The 17911-nt window shown below is 67.5% G+C and overlaps 2 protein-coding genes and 1 long non-coding RNA gene across 4 annotated transcripts; all 3 read right to left on the bottom strand.

The window, feature by feature from the left end:
• Positions 1–328: 328 nt before the first annotated feature.
• MMP23B (matrix metallopeptidase 23B) lies at positions 329–2749 on the bottom strand. The gene is made up of 8 exons (XM_087820749.1): positions 2435–2749; positions 2015–2151; positions 1807–1946; positions 1500–1667; positions 1055–1219; positions 861–971; positions 582–708; positions 329–503 (listed from the first exon to the last, which is right to left on the bottom strand). Exons 1-8 carry the CDS (start codon positions 2747–2749, stop codon positions 329–331), a joined length of 1338 nt encoding a protein of 445 aa, XP_087676875.1.
• Positions 2750–4224: 1475 nt separating this feature from the next.
• On the bottom strand, positions 4225–10656 carry MIB2 (MIB E3 ubiquitin protein ligase 2). Its single transcript, XM_087820056.1, has 18 exons — positions 10384–10656; positions 10147–10318; positions 9081–9187; positions 8781–8975; positions 8523–8665; positions 8330–8437; positions 7265–7369; positions 7030–7192; positions 6815–6948; positions 6570–6718; positions 6331–6487; positions 6090–6250; positions 5861–5987; positions 5541–5774; positions 4963–5141; positions 4712–4890; positions 4551–4616; positions 4225–4466 (listed from the first exon to the last, which is right to left on the bottom strand). The coding sequence occupies exons 1-18, from the start codon at positions 10628–10630 to the stop codon at positions 4228–4230; spliced, it is 2865 nt and encodes a 954-aa protein (XP_087676182.1). The 5' UTR covers positions 10631–10656; the 3' UTR covers positions 4225–4227.
• A 1-nt stretch (position 10657) lies between these two features.
• Positions 10658–16318, bottom strand: LOC148092323 (uncharacterized). 2 transcript variants are annotated; one of them, XR_015714996.1, is made up of 4 exons: positions 16187–16318; positions 15672–15772; positions 14402–14492; positions 10658–11052 (listed from the first exon to the last, which is right to left on the bottom strand). It is a non-coding gene; the product is annotated as an uncharacterized LOC148092323 (long non-coding RNA). The 2 variants fall into 2 exon arrangements; XR_015714997.1 differs by lacking the exon at positions 15672–15772.
• Between the last annotated feature and the right edge of the window lie 1593 nt (positions 16319–17911).

The following is a 17911-nucleotide window of genomic DNA, read 5'->3' as shown; positions in this document are numbered from 1 at the left end:
ACCCCAGACGCCCCGAAACCCCTCCACCAGCTCAGTCCGCTCCCCTGGGAGATGGCACCGGGGCCTCGTTCGCCCTCTTTCCAGGACCGGCCTGGAAAAGCCCCCCCTTGGCATCTTGGTCTCGGCGGACGGTGTCTGCACCCCAAGGGGCCGGGGGGGAGTTGGGGCGCCCTGGCCCCAGGCTCCCCACACGCAGCAGCACCCGGTCTAGACGGCCCCACCCCACGAGGCGCGAGGCCGATCACCGCCCTCCAAGAAAGGGCGCGGAGCCAAGAGCGAGAGAAAGTGCGAGGAAGTGGGAGGAGGAAGCACTTTATGGGGGCGGCGCTCAGGCGCGCAGGCGGACTCGCCAGGAGAAGGTGCTGAGCACGCGCTGCCGCCGGCGCACCACGCAGGTGTAGGTGCCCTCGTTGATGGCGTTGGCCACGATGCTCAGCTGCGCCTCGCCCAGCGCCAGGTAGCCGGGGTAGGAGAACTCCAGGGGCTCCTGGTCCTTGTACCAGCTGCGGAGGGAGGCGCAGGGCGCGAGGGCGAGGGCTGGGCAGGGTCCGCGCCGCCCGCGCCGCCGGGGGGTCACTCACTGCACTTTGCCCTTCTTGTGGGCGATCTTCCGGCCGCAGCGGAAGGTCACGTTCCTGCCCTCGGACACCAGCCTGGTTTTGGTCCTGGGGGGCGGCGCGGTGGCGGCCACGGTGGGGAAGGGGAACTCTGCTGGGGCGGGGAAGGGCCGTCAGCGCCCCGCCCCAGGACCCCCCCCCGCCCCGCCCCGCCCCGCCCCGCCCCGCCCCCGGACGGACCGCCCCGCCCCGGGACCGCCCCCCCCCCCCCCCCCCCCCCCCCGGCCCCGGGACGGGCCGCACCGTAGCAGAAGTCGCAGCTGCTGGGGCAGAGCCTCTTCATGAGCCGCTGGCGGGCGTCGCAGAAACCCCTCCGCGCCCAGGACGCGCACACGAACAGCCGGTCCAGGCAGCCTGGGGGGGGGGGGCTGACCTCAGACCTGCCCGCACCCCGCCCGCCGCCCGCCCGCCGCCCGCCGCCCGCCGCCCGCACCCACCGTAGAGCCGGTGCAGCCCCCACAGCTCGTCCTGCGACAGCGCCGTCCAGCCGCGCAGCGTGGCGTTCAGGTGCATGAGCGCGCGGCCGTGCTGCGAGTGCATGAGGCCCAGCGCGTGGCCGATCTCGTGGGCCGCCACGTGCACCAGGTCGGTGAGCCACACGCCTGCGGGCCCGCGGGTCAGCGCCGGCCCGGCCGCCCTCCCCCGGCCGCCCGTCTGCGCTGCTCCCGGCCGGCGCGGGGCTCACCCGCGGGGACCGGCTCGGCTCGTCTCCCGCGTCTCCCGCGGCGTGGGGAGCGGGGTCAGAGCGCCTGGAACAGGCCTGCGGCCCCTCAGCCCCCCCACCCCTCCCGCCCGCTGGACCCCCAACCGCAGCCCGGCCCCCAGCCCTCGGCCGGGACCACCGGGGTGCGAGGCTCCCACGCGCGGCGCGCCTGCCGTCACCTTTCTTCCAGCTGTAGCGCGTGGGGCCCAGGACCCAGTACTCGCTGTCGTCGAAGTGGATGCCGCCGTGCGGGGGGAAGAAGGCGTGGGCCAGCTCGCCCGTGGGGCCGTCGAAGCAGTGGTGCAGCGCGGACGCCAGGCAGTCCGTGTGGTTGGCGGGGTAGAAGCCTGCGGGGCCCGGGGCTGAGGACGGGCGGGGCGGGCGGGGCGGGGGCGCGGGCGGGGCGGGGCGCGGGCAGGGACGGGGCGGGGGCGGGGGCTCGGGGGCGCGGGCGGGCAGGGACGGGGCGGGGGCGGGGGCGCTCACCTATCCGCAGGTCGCTGGGCTGCTCGGGGGCCACCTCGCGGAAGCTGAAGGGGGACACGTCGCTCCACATGCGGAAGGCGGCGGCCAGGCCGCGCCGGGTCTCGCTGGGGCTCAGCAGGTTCCGCGGGAAGGAGAGGACCCTGGGGCGGGGTCGAGGTCAGGGGTGACGGCCAGGCTGCCGCCGCGCCCCCCCAGGCCAGGGTCGCACCTGTACGTGAGGTTGAAGTGGTCCCAGCGCAGCCGGGCGGGGGTCAGCGTGTAGCGGCGTCTGCGGGGCGCCTGGGGGGGCAGCGGGCTGCGCCCCGGGGTGCTGAGGACGCCCGCGGGTCGGGGCGGGGCGTCTCCCTTCGAGGGAAGCAAGTGCTTGGGGAGCCAGTAGGCGCAGCCCAAGCCCGGACCGCGACGGAGGGACTGGGAGTTGGGGGGGGCCCTGACTCCCCGCATTTCAGTCTCCTGCGTGTTCTGGGTTTTCTACCCCAAGCGGGCAAGTGTCGCCCTCACGGCCAAGAAGGGAAGGTTCCCACCGACCAGCCGGGTCGCCGTGGGGGGAGCTGGGGGCAGACGCCGGCCCCCGCCCCCCAGGCACCGGGGACTCACGGACACGCGTGGGCCGCAGGGAGGGACTCACCTGCGCTGCGCTCGCGGCGGGCCGGGCGCCGGGGGCCCCCAGGCGGACCAGCAGCACGAGCGCCGACAGCAGGCCCAGGGCGCCCAGCGCGGCCCCCAGCCGGCCGGCCCGCGGGCGGGCCCCCGACGACGCCCAGGGGACGCAGGCCCCGCGGGCCATGGCGCCTGCGGACTTGCTGTGGGGGCTCCGGGCGCGTGGGCTGCGGGACCCGCCTGAGCGCGAGGAGCCGGGGGAGGCGCTGCGGCTCCGATTACAGCCCCGCGGTGGGGGCGGGGAGGCGGGGGCGCCCGCCCCTGAAGGAAACCAGCTGGCCATCGCTGTGCGCGGGGACCCCGGGCCTGCCGGCCGGTGGCAGTGGCCCCGGGCAGCGCCTGCTGGGCGGGGACACTGGGGGGGGGGGAGCGCGGAGGTCCCCGGCCGTCAGGGAGGGACAGACGCCGGGGTTCGGGGCGGGCGAGGAGGGTCAGCTGGGGTCCTAAACTGCTGGGGCGGGATGGGCCGGTGGCTTTTTCCTCCGTGGAATCCCCCCAGTCCCCTCCACACCGACCGGGCGGTGGAGCCTCCAACCAGGCCAGCCCGGGACACGTCCCCGCCGGCGCTGGCCCGCCAGGGTCCCCGCGAGAGGGGCGGGGACACATCGGGAGGGGACGTGGCAAGTGAGTACAAGCGGCTGAAGGGGAAGAGAGGCGGGGTAGGCGGCCTGGGGATGGCGCCAGGGGGAGGGAGGGGGACCTGCAGGGGTCCCACCAAGAGCTGGAAGAGGCCGCTGAGGGTGCCCCGTGGGGGACGGCGCACGGGGCCAGGGGCCATAAGGAGCTGGGCGCAGGGCCCAAGTCTGGAGTGGTCCTGGGTGGGAGGTGGGGGACGGTGTCCTGAGGCCCAAGACTCGACGGGACGTCCTTCAGGCTGTGCCAGGGCGAGGAGTCCAGCCAGGAGGGGTGTTGGCAAGGGCGCCTTGGGGCAGGGGGAACCGGGATCCCCGGGGAAGTGGGCTGGGGGAGGGGAGGGGCGTGGGAGCTGGAGGTGGGGGATGTTGGCCGAGGGGTGGGAGGCATTGGGCCAGACGAGGCCGAGGGCCCTGGCCCTCCCCATAGTCCATCCAGGCCTTGAGCCCAGGGTGACAGTGGTGCCCCGGGCCAGCGGGGTCAGCGCCAAGGGCCTGGCGAGCAGCCGCCAGGCTCTGGGGGAGCGATTCGGGTGTTTCTTGGAAAGCGCCGCTGCTGAGCCCGCCGGGCAGCGCCCCCCTCTGTGGCTAAATACTGGCCCAACAATGCTGCCCTCCCGGCCCTGAGCCCCTGCCGGTCCTCCCGGCCCAAAACAGACATCCCGCCCCTGCCCGGCTTAACCAGGACCCCAGAGCTCGCAGCAAGAACTGGGTCCTGCTTCGGTCCAAGCCGGTTCCCATCGCCCGCCCAGCAGAAAGGAGGGGTGGGGAGGGGGCCTGCGCCCCGAGGGGTCTGGAGGATGGGTCTGGATCCCGAAGCCCTGGGAAGCGCCGGGCGCTTGGGTCCGGAGGGGGCGGGGCGGGGCGGGGCGTCCGGCCGACGCACAGGCCACAGCTGGGCTGCTCCGCGGAGGGGCCGGAGGGGCCGGAGGGGCCGGTCCAGGCAGCCCGGGTGAGCGAGCCGCGGGGGGCGGGACCCCGGGCGGGGCGGCCCCGAGGCTCGTCTGTCCGCCTGCGGAGCCGGAGGCCCAGACCCGCTCGCGCCCCCCCAAGGCAGGCACCAGGCGGCAGAGTCCGTGAATCTTTTTATAAAACACACAGCGCGAGCGGGCGCGCGGGCGGGCGGCGGCTACACGAAGATGGGGATGCGGTCGCGCACGGGCTGGCGGCAGATGGGGCAGGCGCTGAGCGCGGCGCCGCAGGGCGCGCAGGCGCCGTGGCCGCACTGGAACACGAGGCGGATGTGGCTGTCGATGCAGATGGGGCACGTGATGCGCTCCTCCATCTGCCGGTAGCGGCGCTGCAGCTCCTCCACCAGCTGCCGCGGCGCGCAGGCCGCGGGCGCCGCGCCGCTCACCTCCGAGCCGTCTGCGGGCGGCGGGGCGGGTCAGGCGCGGCCCCGGGCACCCGAGGGGGCGCCCCCGCGGAGCCCGAGCCCGCCCCGCCGCCCACCTGGCCGCAGCTTCTGGCCGATGACCGCCTGGCACCTGAGGCACTTCTTCATCCTGCGCGCGCACTCTGCGGGGAGCGTGCGGTTGGGGCGCGGCGGCGGGGCGGGGCGGGGCGGGGCCGGGCCCCCCCCCCCCCCCCGGCCGGGCCCGCCCCGCGCTCACCCTCGCACACGGTGCGGTGCTGGCAGGGCGAGAACAGCACCAGCAGCGCCGGCTCGGAGCACACCAGGCACTCGGCGGGCTCCGGCCCCGAGGGCGCGGCCGCGGGCGGGTTCGCCAGGGCGTCGGGGGCGCTGAGCGCGGGCCTGGGCCCCGGGGCCGCGCCGCCCGCCTGCCGCTCCCTGCGGTTGGAGGAAGGGGCTTGAAAGGGCCGCCCCGGGGCCGGGCGCCGCCCCCCACCGCGCCGGGCTCACCGGAAGCGCTGCGCGCAGCCCTGCAGGGCCTTGAGCACGCGGCCCTCGGCCGCCAGGTCCAGCGGGCAGCGGCCGCGGTGGTTGGTGTAGCTCACGTCCGCGCCCTCCAGCGCCAGGAAGCAGGCGACCGCCGCGCCCACAGTCAGCTCCGCGCTGGCCGGCAGCCCCGAGGCCTGCAGCTGGGCGCAGACAGGCCGGTGAGGGCCGGCGGGCCCGAGGCCGCGTCAGGTCAGGGAGCGCCGACCTGACGGAGCCTCTGCGGGCACCACCTGCCCGAGGCCGGGGCAGAGGCGCGACCCCCTTGGCCTGAGGCCCCTGGAACGGAGGCAGCCCGAACAGCACCTGGGGGGGCGAACTTGAGCCCCCTCCCCCCAGACAGTCACACACACACCCCTGGCCCAGGCCGGTCAGAAGCACAGAATTGCAGGCGTGCTGGCCACACTGACGATGGGCAGGAGACACCTGCAAAACCGCAGTCCTGGGGCTGCCCCACCCCCAGAGGGCCTGGCTCCCAAAGGTCACCCTCAGTGGAAGTGCGCGCTCAGGTCCTGCCTGCAGCCAGACCCACGCCTCCTCACCCTGGACAGCAGCTGCAAAGTCCCTGGGTCCCCCCTGGCCCCATCCACCACCAGGGGCAGCTGCTGATGACGCTGCAGCGCCACGTGCAGGGCGGTGTCTCCCTCCTCGTCCTCGGCGTCCACGCTGCAGCCCGCGTCCACCAGCAGCGGCACCAGCCCCACGTGGGCCTGCTGCACAGCGAGGTGCAGCGGGGACTGGAGCTTTCGGTTTCGAACATTCACATCACAGCGGCCCTGGGGGTTGGAGCACAGGCTCAGCCAGGGACCCCCTGGGCCCCAACACCCACTCCCTGCGCCAGCTGGGGACCGTGTGCCTGCACCTCTTGGATGAGGGTTTGGGCCACCTCCCGGTGGTTGTTGAGGGCGGCCAGATGCAGGGCCGTGAAGCCGTCCTCTTTCTTGGCGTCCACCAGCTGCCGAGCCCAAGCCAGGATCCTCCTGACAGCTCTGTGGGGGCAGGGAGATGGGTCTGGGTTGGGGGTGTCCCCAGAGCAGCCCAGCAGCGTAGCTGGAGCCTGGCTCCTGGCTGTGTGCCCACCCCACACTCACAGCGTGTGGCCCTTGAGGGACGCGTGGTGCAGCAAGGTGAAGCCTTGGCTGTTGGTGGCAGTGACGTCGATGCCCGGCACCTCAGTAAGGACCTCCACAATGCCACTGGCACCAGGGCCCGCGGAGATGGCGTAGTGCAGGGGCGTGTTCGCATGGGCATCCTGTCAGTGGTGGGCCAAGTGGTCACTGGGCAGCAGATCTCCTTGACCACAGGGATAGGACCTGGGGACTCAGCACTCACTGGCAGGTTGACGTCACAGCCCAGTTCACACAGGACCCTCACCACCTCCAGGAAGCCCCTCTGCACGGCCACGTGCAGTGCTGTGCTCCGGGTGCCATTAAGAGCACTGGCCTGGCACCCCGAACTCAGGAGCAAGCGGGCAGCCTCAGGCTGGTTCCTGACGGGAGAGGAGACCAGAGGGTGCTGTGCCCATTGGCGGAAATGCAGGCCCAGTCTCCACCGCACCCGCAGGGCCTTACCCCAGGGCCGCGTAGTGCAGAGCCGTGTTGCCCTCCTCATCTGGGAGGTCCATGTCCGCCCGGGCCTGCAGCAGCAGGCGCAGCAGCTCCACCTGGCCTAGATAGGCAGCCACCTGCAGGGCGGTCCTGCCCTGGTTCTTGGTGTCCACCTGTGGAGAGCACCAGCAGGTCAGTTCGTGGCCCTCTGCGCCCTCCCTGGGGCTGGCCCTGAGCATGGGGGTGAGGGTGAGGTCTTGGGAGCCTGCCTGCTCAGGGTGCCTCCGCAGCAGGTCCAGAGCCTGGGCCACACTGCCCAGGGCCACCTCCACCACCAGCCTCCCTGGATGCTCCAGGTCACTCTTCTGGGCTCGAAGCTTGTCCAGGGCAACGCTCAGGGAGCCTGGGGTGGATGGGGGCTGAGATTAAGCAGTGGCCAGGGGCAGCCCTGCCTCCCACCGGTGGCCTTGCTGGGTGCCCGCACTTTTGTTCTTCCTGGCGCGCTCAGCCACATCCAGGTTGGCATCCTCCTCGGGCCGATAGGCCACCAGGCAAGAGGGGCTGAAGGTCCACAGCTGACCACCCACTGCCACACGCAGGTTCCCGTCTCCGAAAACCTTCACCACCTTCCCAATGTGGCCCAGGGCCTGAGGAGAGGACGGAGTCACAGGCCAGTCTGCTTGGGGGTGGGGTAGGTGGGGGAAGGAAGGGGGTCTCACAGGCGCCATGTCGTCTGTCCACTCGCCGTGCCCGGCCTGCAGCCGCTTCGCTGTGTCAAGGTCGTCGATGACCCGCACCACGTCACCCACCCAGAAGGAGTTGATCTGAGTGAGAGAGGCCTGTGAGGGGGCCCCCAGACCAGTGCGGCTGCCCAGGGTCATGGAGCAGGAGGCACCCCCATCAAGCTCCACAGGATAGGCAAGCCTGAACTGGACCCTAGCCCCTGACCAGAGGGTCTGGCTGGACAATGGCCACTGGTGACCAGGCTGGTCCTGGGTAGCCCAGCCCCAGTGTCAAGGTGGTGACAGCTGAAGAGGCAGTGGCCAGCGGTGCCTCCAGACCAGACAGAAACCAGATCTGGGCTGGTGAGAAGCCCAGAGCGGGCCTGTCCCTGCACGTGGATGGATGTGCAGGAAGCACAGTCAAGGGCACGCTAGAAGGGCGTGGGGGTGTGGCCCCAGCATGACCAGGGGACGGCCAGAACAGCATGCGAGGTGGGATCAGGGCCCACTCCCGCACCCCCAAACCTTTCTTGGCAGCTTCCCCTGCACCTGTGCCCTCACCTGCACAGGATTCATTCTACAAACCACCTGTCTCATGACCCCACACACACCCTCCTTGAAGGTCCTCCGGTCCTGAGCTGAGTGATGGCACGTCGCCTTCCTGACACCCACTCCTTCCCAGGGCCCCCATCTGTGGATGACCCCCCCCCAGCCCCCCATCGACCTCCCACCTCCTCCACTGCCCATCTGTGAAATCCTGCTTCCCAAATGCTTCTCCAGCCCACCGCCTGGATCAAGCATGGCACTCAGTCCTAAGGGGCCTCCCCACATAGGCCCCATGGGAGCATTTTTGAAAATAAACCAACCATGTGGCCTCCGGCCCATAGAGCTGTGGTGGCTCCCTTTGGCCCTGCCCAGCTCCCAACTCCCAGTGCCTTGCCCTCCTGTGTCCCTTCGCGCTGGGTCCCCCCAGGGCCCTCCACGCCCTCCTTCAGAACTGAGCAGGTCCATGGAGGGGGTGTAGAAGCTAGTGGATGGGGCTTGGCCCAGCCCCCCATGCACCTTGGTGAGAGCCCCAGGGTGGAAGGTCCAGCGGGTCTCGTGGCTGAACTGCACACGCACGTCCCCACGGTCTGTGATGCGGTGCACGGTGCCCGTCTGTCCGATAAACTGTGGCGGGTCGTGGAGGCTGTGGCTAAGGGTCCAGGGGATGTGGGGAGGGGAGGGCACAGGGCTAATGGGCGGGGCAGCTCACCTCCGCCATCTTGGGGTTCCACCCGCCATGGCCTTCCTGCATCTCCCTCAGGACGTCTGTGTCCAGCAGACACTTAACCTTGTCCCCGGGCTGGAAGGGCTGGCCATCAGCACTCACCCTGCGCTGCAGCTCTGCTGGCTTGCCTGGAGGCAGGCGGCAGGCCCAGCTCAGGCAGCTCCCCTCCCTGCCCCTCCCTGGCCTTCCCCCAGCACCATCCCAGGTTCAGCCAGGGCAGAACAGCAGCTGGGCAGCCCTTACCAAGCCTCGGGAGGTGATCCTTGTAGTAGAAGCCTCCGGCCGCCTCGCCCACACACTTGAGGTCGACCTTGCCCTTGTGACCCACGCGGTACACGTTGGTGGTGCCATCGGCCCATGTTACGCTGGCCACACTCCGGCCCGTCTCCACATCCCAGCCACGAATGTCTACCACTCGACCTGGCTTCCCTTCCCCTCCTGGAGAGACAGTGGCCCCACTAGCAGGCTAAGCCCGTGCCACAAGGTACAGCCATGGCCAGCACCAGCCCAACCCTTACCTTCCCACCCTGGAATCCCGCTCACCATCCTGCGAGCCCCACTCCCAGTCGGGGCCCCGCACCACCTTCGCCCCCTGGAAGATGCCCCTCAGTGGGATCCTTGGGAGGCCCTGGCGGGGACCAAGCGTGACCCTGCAAGAGAGTGTGTCCTGGGCTATGCAGGATGGCGGTGTGAGGGCTCAGGCCCTCTGCTCTGCCCAGCCTTGCTCCTCCTGCCCAGGGCCCAGGACTGCAGGCCAAGCAGTTCAATGCCCTCTGCATGGTGGGCCTGGAGTATCTGCTGACCCTTCCTGGTGCCAGGCTGGGAGGGCACCCGGGCCCACCCTCACAGCACGGCCTGTGTGCATTCACCCAACACCTGTTGCCTCCCAAAGAGCTGGAAGCCCTAAGTTCCGCGCAGGGCCCAGTCCAGGGAGGCTCAGTGTGTGGATAATGGAGGAACGGGGAATGCACGCTTGGCCACATGTGCCCAGACAACTGACCCCTGCTCTGCCTCTGGCCACACGTGTGGGGAGTGTCAAGGGGACAAGGGGACAGGGGATGGTGCCTCTGGGTGCCCACCCCAACTCAGGGGCCTTATACCCAGCCTGATCCCCCCACCACAGCAAAGGAGCCTTCCAGCCAGACCAACAGCTCCTCCCCAGCTGTGCCCGGGCTGGCCCCCAGTGTGGGCTGCCCACTGCTGGGCCTAGGGCTTCCACCGCCAATGCTGGCTGCATGGTCACACACAGGACACAGGACACCCTCAGTGCCCTGTCACGGCTACACTGGGGAGCCACGCCTAGCTCGGGGGTGGTTGCAGGAGAGAGGAGATCCCATCCATGGCACCACCCTCTGCAAACCTGCTCAGTGGACATGGGTGCCTTCCCCAGCGGATGGGGGCTGGTGTCAACGCCCAGGCTCCGGAGTGACCATGACTCGGGCCACTCTTCAAGGAAATGGCTCAGGAAGGCCTTGACCTGCCCCTGGGGAATAGTTAGTGGGAGGCAGCTGCGGTCCTCCAGGGCCAAGGCCTGGTCGGGCGTCGGAGGCGCTCGCCGGGGCCCCGCGGTCAGGGGCGGCGCGGCCGCAGGGGCGGCGGCGGGACTCACGGGCGTGAGTGGGCCGTCTCGTAGCGCTCGAAGGCGTGGGTGAGGTCGTGCTTGCCGCTCAGGTAGCACTGCGTGCACAGGTCGTAGTCCACGCAGACGCGGCACTTCCAGCGCATGCCCCGCAGCCCGTGCTTCTTGCAGCAATCGCAGATGATGTTGGGGTGCCGCACGCCTGGGGGCGGGGCAGGGTCAGGGGGGGCGGGCGCGCCCCGCCCCCCGCCCGCCCCGCGCACGCACCGATCTGCGCGTTGTCGTAGAGCAGCAGGTCGTGCGCGCCCTGGTAGCCCGCGCGGTAGTTGGTGCGGGTGCCGTGGTCCCACTGCACCACCACGGTGCGGTCGGGGGTCGAGGGGCTGCCGTGGCGGCCGAGCTCCACCACCGTGCCCACGCCGCCCTCGCCGCCGTCCTGCTGGCCCCACTTCCAGTCCACGCCGCGCACCACGCGCATGCCCACCTGCACGCCCGCCTGCGGGTCCGGGTCCATGGCGGCGGCTGCTCCGGGACCTGCAGGCGGGGCACCCTCAGGCCACACGGGGCTGCCAGAGGACGCGGGGCGGGCCCCCGCCGGGAGAGCTGGGGGTGGGGGCCGCGTGGGAGAGCAGCCCCGAGGGTGGGTGGACACCTCTTTGAAAGGGCCCTCCAGCTGCGCTGAGACCCTGCCCTGTGGGGGCTGGAGTGGGGGCAGTCCCCGTGAGAGGACCCAGGGGGCAAACCTGGCAGGGGAGGTCCCCTCAGCAAACGCCCACTAGCAGGTCCCGCCTGGGCGTCTGTCTGAGGACGGGTGGACTTGACTCCCCGGCAGCAATGAGAGGTCAGCCACGCTGAGAAGACAACACACAGTACAGCTCACCGGGGGATCGTCCGCGGTACGGCCCAGAACAGCTGCTCATCAAGACACCGCTGAGCCTGAAAAGGTGGGGACACCCAGCCGGGCCTGTTTGCAGTCCCACATCCCGCAAAGGACTTGTACCCACCACTTGAGAAGGGCGAACAGAGCAGATACCCCATAGGAAACAGGGAAAACACTGGAATGGGGGCCACCCAACAACTAAACCACACAGGGTTGGTCACCAGGCCGCTGCTCACCATGTGAGCCCCCCACGGCCCCGCAGGCCTTCTCTGGAGAACCCTGGCCTGGCTGCTGCAGGTGTGTACAAAGCACCCTCCCCAGGGCCCTCCAGGGTGAACCGGGTGATCCAGCCCTAAGAGAGCAGGAACCCACCCCACTCCACTAGCAGCGGTTGGGAGGTGAACTTCAGACACACATGTTGAAGGAAAGCAGCCACATGCCCAAAACTGGTTCCATTTACAGGAAGGTCACAAACAGGACAAACTAATCCCAGGTGCTGGAGTCGGGGAGACAGTGGCAGAGGCAGCCAAGGGGGCTCCAAGACCAGGGAGGTACAATTTCCTGACCCGGAAATGCATGACCATTCCCCTCGCAAACTGGGCTCACTTAGGACCTGTCCCTCTCTCATTATGTGGTTCTTCAATGTAGTTTCTTTAGCAACATGAATGGACTTGGGAGACGGTTAAGAGAGAAAATCAAAAGGACCTGAAGGAAGGCCGAGGGACTCCTAGGAGGGAAGGCAGCAGTCACCACTCCATTTTTGGAGACTGTGCCTGTGGGATGGAGCAGGACCTCATGTAGGGTCAAGACTCTGCAGCTGGGGAAGACATGGTGGGGCACTGCTTGAGACAGGGCTGGGTGTGACCCCAGTAGTTTGGCTACACAGCTTGTGGGAGGCCAGAGGGAGACCCTGAGGCTGACTAGGGTGCTGTTGGGTTGCTGCCAGCTCCTATGAAGGTTCAGTGGCCCTATATAGCCACTGGGCACTGAGGCCAGCCCAGGAAGGAAAGCCACATCACCCCTCCACTCTAGGGTCCTGGCCCCTGCCACACCCCCAGTCTAACACTCAGCATCCCAGGCCTTGCCAGCTCAGGAGACACTTTGGCCCCGCAGACAGGCAGTGAGTAGAGGCAGTGGCCAGGCTTTGCCCTGCCCAGTCCTGCTCCAGCCAGCAGCAGAGGCCCAAGTCCCAAGGTCATCTGATGTCCGCCTCTGCCCCACCCACCTCTAAGGCCTGCCTCCAGCACAGGGTGGACTGGGTTCACAGTCCATGCCCCGCATGCGGGTGCAAGCGAAAGACCCCTTGGGTTCTCAGGGGTACAGACCGCTCAGCCAGCTTGGTCTTCTGCAAACTCCCCTTCTCCCCAGGCAAGGTCTCTGTGAAGGCTCCTTCTTCCCCCTGCCCAGGACTCCAGGGCTTCTACAGACAGGTGGACATTTTGAAAACGACGAACCTTTCTGACCCACTGGCTAATTAGGAGCCTTTCCTCAGACACTACCCATTGCTGATTCACCCGGACAGCCTCAACTCTTGGGCCACACCATCCCTCTGCTGTGGCCTGGCCTGCCCTCCCCTCTGTGGTCTCTGCAGAGATGAGCACCAAGGCCCAAGGCCCCAGGCCCCAGCAGTCTCCAGCAACAAGGGCTTCTGGTCCTTCTACAGGGCACAGCCACACCTAGACCTGCCGCAGCAAAAGTGCCCACATCCAGAATGACCGTGAGAATGCCCTGACTCGTACCAGCAAGCCCCAGACGAGGGGAGGGGTCCTGTGGCTGCCACCTTGGCAGTCAGGTATGACAGGCCACCCACGTGGCCTCAGCAGCCTGCCTGATGGCTCCCCATCAGCAGCTGCCACACGTGTCTGACACTGGCTAAGTAGCACCAGCCTGGGTGTGGCCTGCTGGCAGGGTGGTATCACTGTCCCTTATGGCACAGGCCCCATCCCAAACCTCGCCCAGCTGCAGACCTCTGCCAGACCCACACACACCCTCCTCCCTGCCCAAATGCACCTGTTGAGCTGCAGTTGGCCAGAGTGGCCTCTTTCCAAGCAGACAACTGTGGACACACAGGCTCAGCTGAAGATTCCTGCTTACAGGGGCACTCCAAATGCGGAACCTGGAAACTGGCCTCACACTGAGATAAAGACTCAGGCAGGAAAGGACCCAGAGCCATTAGCCAGTGCTATGGTCACAACCCATGGTGTCATCTCCTGTGAGCCGGCCTCAGCCTGCTTGGCCAGCCTGCCGGGCTACTGGCCTATGGATCCACTGGCCATGTGCTACAGGATCATCTCCAATAAGACACGGGGCAGAGGCACCCTAAACGGAAGAGCAAGTGTGGCCCTGCCTTCAGGGGGTAGGCACAGAACCGAGAGTGGGGTCGGAGCACCTGGCAGGGTCTATGGGAAATCAGGGCCAGGCCTTGGCTGGTGAATGAATGTACGTGGGGTTACAGGGTAGGGTTACCAGGGCGCCTCCGGCCAGTACCTAATGTCTTCACACCCAGTATTTTTAGCACAGTGAGTCAGTTCTCCTCCAGCCCCAGCCAGGAAACCATCCTCCCAGGGCTGACCCTCACAGGAGCCCACCAGCTCACATGGGACACCCCTGGGTGGGGCACATGAAGCCTTGGGTCCCCTCCCACATCTCACTTCTCTTGCCCAGACCAACACCCCTTGAGGAGGACAATGGAAAAGAGATTATCTCTCTGGGGGCACCCACGGTCTGGGAGCCTCTCTGTCACTGCCTCTCCACACCCTATCTCTGGAGGTCTTGGGGTCTGTCCTCTGCTTCAGCACCTCTGTCCAGCATGGTATCACCTGGAGCCCGAGCCGGGCCTCCAGGAAAACCTGCCTGCTACCCCCTCATTTGCCAGGGTTGGTCGCACCCAGCTCCCAGGCCTCAGAAGCACCTCAGCACAGCATCCCAGGACCCTGTGAGGTAAGCCAGGTGGTTTTCTAGGCCTCTCCACCACTTTCCTCCACCCACCTCCCTGCCTGGTCTTTGCCTGGTCTCTGTCACTGTCATCCCTGGGGCCCAGCATATGGCCAGTTGGGCTCCACGTGACATCAGGTCCCTGGGTGAAAGCTCAGCACCTCAGCTCAGAAGGTCCCACCAGGGAGTATGTGGAGGGAGTGGCACGTGGGGGAATGGACCAGGGTCAGGAGCAGGCAGGGGCTAGGAAGGAAACCCCAATTCCAGGGGGAAGTTCACCCACGGAGTTCTTTTTCTTCCTTTGGCAGAAACACTGTACTCTGCCAGCTCCCCCAGAGTCCACAGGCCAGGTCCATGGTTGGCACCTAAACCTCCTCAGAGGCGGTCGCTAGGAAGGTTCAAAACAACCCCAAGGCCGCCAGGGCATCCAGATTTGTGCAACAGACGTGCTTTAGCAAAATTGGAACTTACCTTAGACCGACCGCACACCAGCCTCGCACCAGCATCCCAGACCTTTAGCTTCTATTTCCTGGGCACAATTTTGCTCAACCACCAAGATTTCCTGTTGGAAACCAGGAGCCATTACTGACACAGACCACAGCAAACCAAACGGGTAGCCGGCCAGCAAGTCTGGTTTAAAAAGGCAGTTTCACACTTTCAGCATTTATCTCAGCCAAACAGGTGGCCTCGGGTCTGCTCTGCCTTCCGGCTGCTCCTTCCCCTCTTCACGAGGAACCCCCAGCCGGTGGGGGGGAGGGGGGGCAGAGCCCTTTACAAACCAGGCACTGGAACAGTGTACACAGAAGCTCTTCCCCTACTTGAGAATATTTTATTGGAAAAACTTAAACGCCGTCAAGATTAAATCACATTTGGGTAGGAGTTGGCAAGATGCCTTTATTCAGAAAAATAAAGTTGCATGAAGCGGAGACTGGGGGAGACAGAGGCAGCCACTCCCCTCCCTGCACCCCTAGTGCCTGCTGCTGCTGCCTCTGCTGCAATCAACACCGGGTGTGGACGATCAACAGGCTCCTGTCATGTGGCAGCTCTGGCAAGACAGAGGTGGACATACTGGGGGAAGGGGGAGAGCCCTGACTGAGTCACAGCTGAGGAAACCAGACTTGGCCCAGCATAAGACCTGCTGGGGAATGGCCCAAAGGAAGTGCAGGGTGGTCACCACCTAGATCAGGGGTGGGGAACCTTTTTTCTGCCAAGGGCCGTTTGTTTTATAACACCACTCGAAGGCCATACAAAATTATCAACTTAAAAATTAGCTATGAAAAAAGCTCCTAGATTTACTGAATTTCGAGTCCCGCCTGCGGTTGCCTTGGCAGGGCCAGACCAAATGATTTCTTGGGCCAGACATTCCCCACCCCATAGATGGAAGCCCTCAGACTGGAGTGTCCTGTCCCAACCACTGCACCAGGCCGGTGGGTCGGGGTTGAGATCATGACATTCAAGCCACAGTGGAATGGCGAGAGGGGACCCGCCAGGAAGGACCAGGTTTGCCAGGGCTGCCTGATGCCCAGCCCCGCTGGTGCCTACCGGGAGTCTGTCTGGCACCTTTGCTTATTTCTTCAATTGGTTCTGAGCTCCGAGGGGAAGAGGCAGAATTAGTTATCAACGCCGCCCCCTCGCCCCCCCCCCCATTAGCAAAACCCCAGTGACATGGCAGCGGACGGAACGGGTGCACCGGGAGAGCGCCAAATGCAAACCGCCGCGCCGCAGGCCCGCCAGAGCTCACCTGTCCGGTGCGGTCGCCCCGCGGCCCGCCGCGAGCCTGCTGGGCTGCGGCCCTGACGCCTGGACCCGGGGCACCGGCGCTGACGCGGCGCGAGCCCAGCCCTGCGGCGGCGGGAGACGCGCACTTAGCGCCCCGACGGCCCCGGGGCCGCCCGCCGTCTGCACGCCCGAGCCCGCCCGCGACGCCCGGGGCCCCGGACCCGCCTCCTGCCCGCAGGGCTCCCCGGGGTCTGGGGCGGCTGCGGGGAAGCGGGGCGCCCGCAGCCCGGGCCCCGCAGCCCTCAGGGCCCCGCGCTGCGCCCAGGCCGGGAGCGCCGCCCGCGGGGGAGCGGGGGCGCCGGGCTGGGCCGGGCTGGGCAGGGCAGGGCAGGGCCGGGCGCCCGCGCCAGGCCCCGCTCCCGCGCCCGGGGCCGCCCCGCCCCTGTCCTTCCACCCCTTCCTCGGGAAGCCGCCCGGCCCCGGCGGCCGCCCGACCCCGACCCCGGCCGCGGTACCACCGTCGACCCCGCCACTTGCCCGGAAGTTTGCGTCCCGCCCGCTCGGCGCGGGAGCTCCGGGCACCTGAGGAGCGCCGAGTCCGTCAGCGGGCAGCCGGTCCGCGGGGCCCCGGCTACTCAGCACCCGCCGGCCGGGCCGCCCCGCCGCCGCCGCCGCGCCCGCTCCCACCGGCCGAGGCTGCGAACCCCCAGCGCTCGGGCTCCTGGGGCCGCCGCAAGGCCTGCCGGGAGTTGTAGTCCGCAGCCCGCGGGCGCCGGGAGCGGGGGCGGGGGCGGGCTTAAGCCACAATTCCCAGGAGGCCCCGCGGCGGCGCTGACGCCGGCGGCTGCAGGGGGCGCTGCGGCCCAGGGGGTGGGCGGCGTGACGGAGGGCGCCCCGGCCCCGCGAAGATGGGGAGGCCTGTTTCGCGGGAAGAGCGGGGGCTCGAGCTTGGCTCTGCGTCGCCGTGGACGCCGGGCGCGTGTGCGTGGGACAGCGTGGGAGGCACGTCGTCAGAGGGCCGCGGACACCGGCAGCCTCACGGACCGTCAGCACGCTGGGGGCAGGGGCCGAGCTCCTGGCCGGATGCGCGCGGGGACACTGGCGGCCGGGGTCACCGAGGGCCGAGCACGCGCGGGGACGGACCTCCGCGCTAGGCGGCCGGAGCCCGAGCGTCCAATCCGGGCAGCGCGGGGGCGGGGCCTGGGCCGGAAGTGCGCCTGTGGGCGGGGCGGGCGCTCTGGGCTTCCGGGACGCGTCCCGTTGCCCAGGAGACGGAGGCCGCGGGGCCGGGGTCGTGCGTCTGGAGCGTCGCTGGCGGGCCCTCGGGGACGCTGGGATGGGGCGTGGTCGCCGCAACTCGTGTTTTACCGTCAGAGCAGCGCTGGGACGTGAGAATCACGGCCCCGCGTGTCCTCCGCAGCGGCAAATACTTTCAGCTCTTCCTGTGGCCGGAGCCTCCATGTTTCTAAACCAGAGGCTGCTGGATGGTTCTGTATTTAGGCTAACGGGTAAGGTCAGTGAGAACTGGGTGTCCAGTCAACCCCGCCACCCGCGGGCCAAGGGCGTGACCTCGCCGCCGGGAGGGTTACGTCATGTGTCCCGCCGCATTTCCGCGGCTGCGCGCTGCTCCGTTACGGCGTGAAACCGTGCCTCCCTTCTTGCACAGTATTTTCTTTAGTCTCTTGAGTTAATACTTACCTAGTAGTATTCTTTTTTTCTCAGTATTTTTCTTTTTTAAAAATATATCTTTATTGATTTCAGAGAGAAGAAGGGAGAGGGAGAGAGAGATGGAAACATCAATGATGAGAGAGTGATTACTTGACTGCCTCTTGCGCACCCCTGGTTGGGGATAGAGCTGGGAACCAGGGACCGGGAATGGAACAGTGATCTCCTGGATCCTAGGTTGATGCTCAGCCGCTGAGCCACGCCGGCTGGGCTTCTTAGTATTTTTTCTTATGCCTAGGGTTTTACTAACCCATACCTAATTTTTCCGCAAGGCTCTAACATCTTTATCATAGGCTTATTGATAACACTTTCCAAAGGCTAAGACACTTTTTTTTCCTTTTTAAATTTTTTTTTATTGATTTCAGAAAGAGGAAGGACAGGGAGAGAGATGGAGAAACATCGATGATGAGAGAAGTCATTTATCCACTGCCTCCTGCATGCCCCCTGCTGGGGATTGAGCCAGAAACCCCAGGCATGTGCCCTGACCGGGAATCTAATTGTCACCACCTGGTTCATTGGTTGATGCTCAACCACTGA

This window comes from Miniopterus natalensis, chromosome 9, assembly GCF_054644295.1.
Source record: "Miniopterus natalensis isolate mMinNat1 chromosome 9, mMinNat1.hap1, whole genome shotgun sequence".
In the NCBI taxonomy this organism is placed as follows: Eukaryota; Metazoa; Chordata; class Mammalia; order Chiroptera; family Miniopteridae; genus Miniopterus; species Miniopterus natalensis.
The sequence above is the reverse complement of the archived record's forward strand: the minus strand, read 5'-3'. Positions and strand labels throughout refer to the sequence as shown.

Coding starts and splice junctions, on each gene's coding strand:
- MMP23B (XM_087820749.1), bottom strand. CDS start 2,749: ATGGCCAGCTGGTTTCCTTCAGGGGCGGGCGCCCCCGCCTCCCCGCCC. Junction 2,152..2,434: donor CCGCCGCGAGCGCAGCGCAG/GTGAGTCCCTCC, acceptor CTTCCCTCGAAG/GGAGACGCCCCGCCCCGACC. Junction 972..1,054: donor GGGGCTGCACCGGCTCTACG/GTGGGTGCGGGC, acceptor CCCCCCCCCCAG/GCTGCCTGGACCGGCTGTTC.
- MIB2 (XM_087820056.1), bottom strand. CDS start 10,630: ATGGACCCGGACCCGCAGGCGGGCGTGCAGGTGGGCATGCGCGTGGTG. Junction 10,319..10,383: donor CTACGACAACGCGCAGATCG/GTGCGTGCGCGG, acceptor CCCCGCCCCCAG/GCGTGCGGCACCCCAACATC. Junction 4,891..4,962: donor GGCTGCGCGCAGCGCTTCCG/GTGAGCCCGGCG, acceptor CTCCAACCGCAG/GGAGCGGCAGGCGGGCGGCG.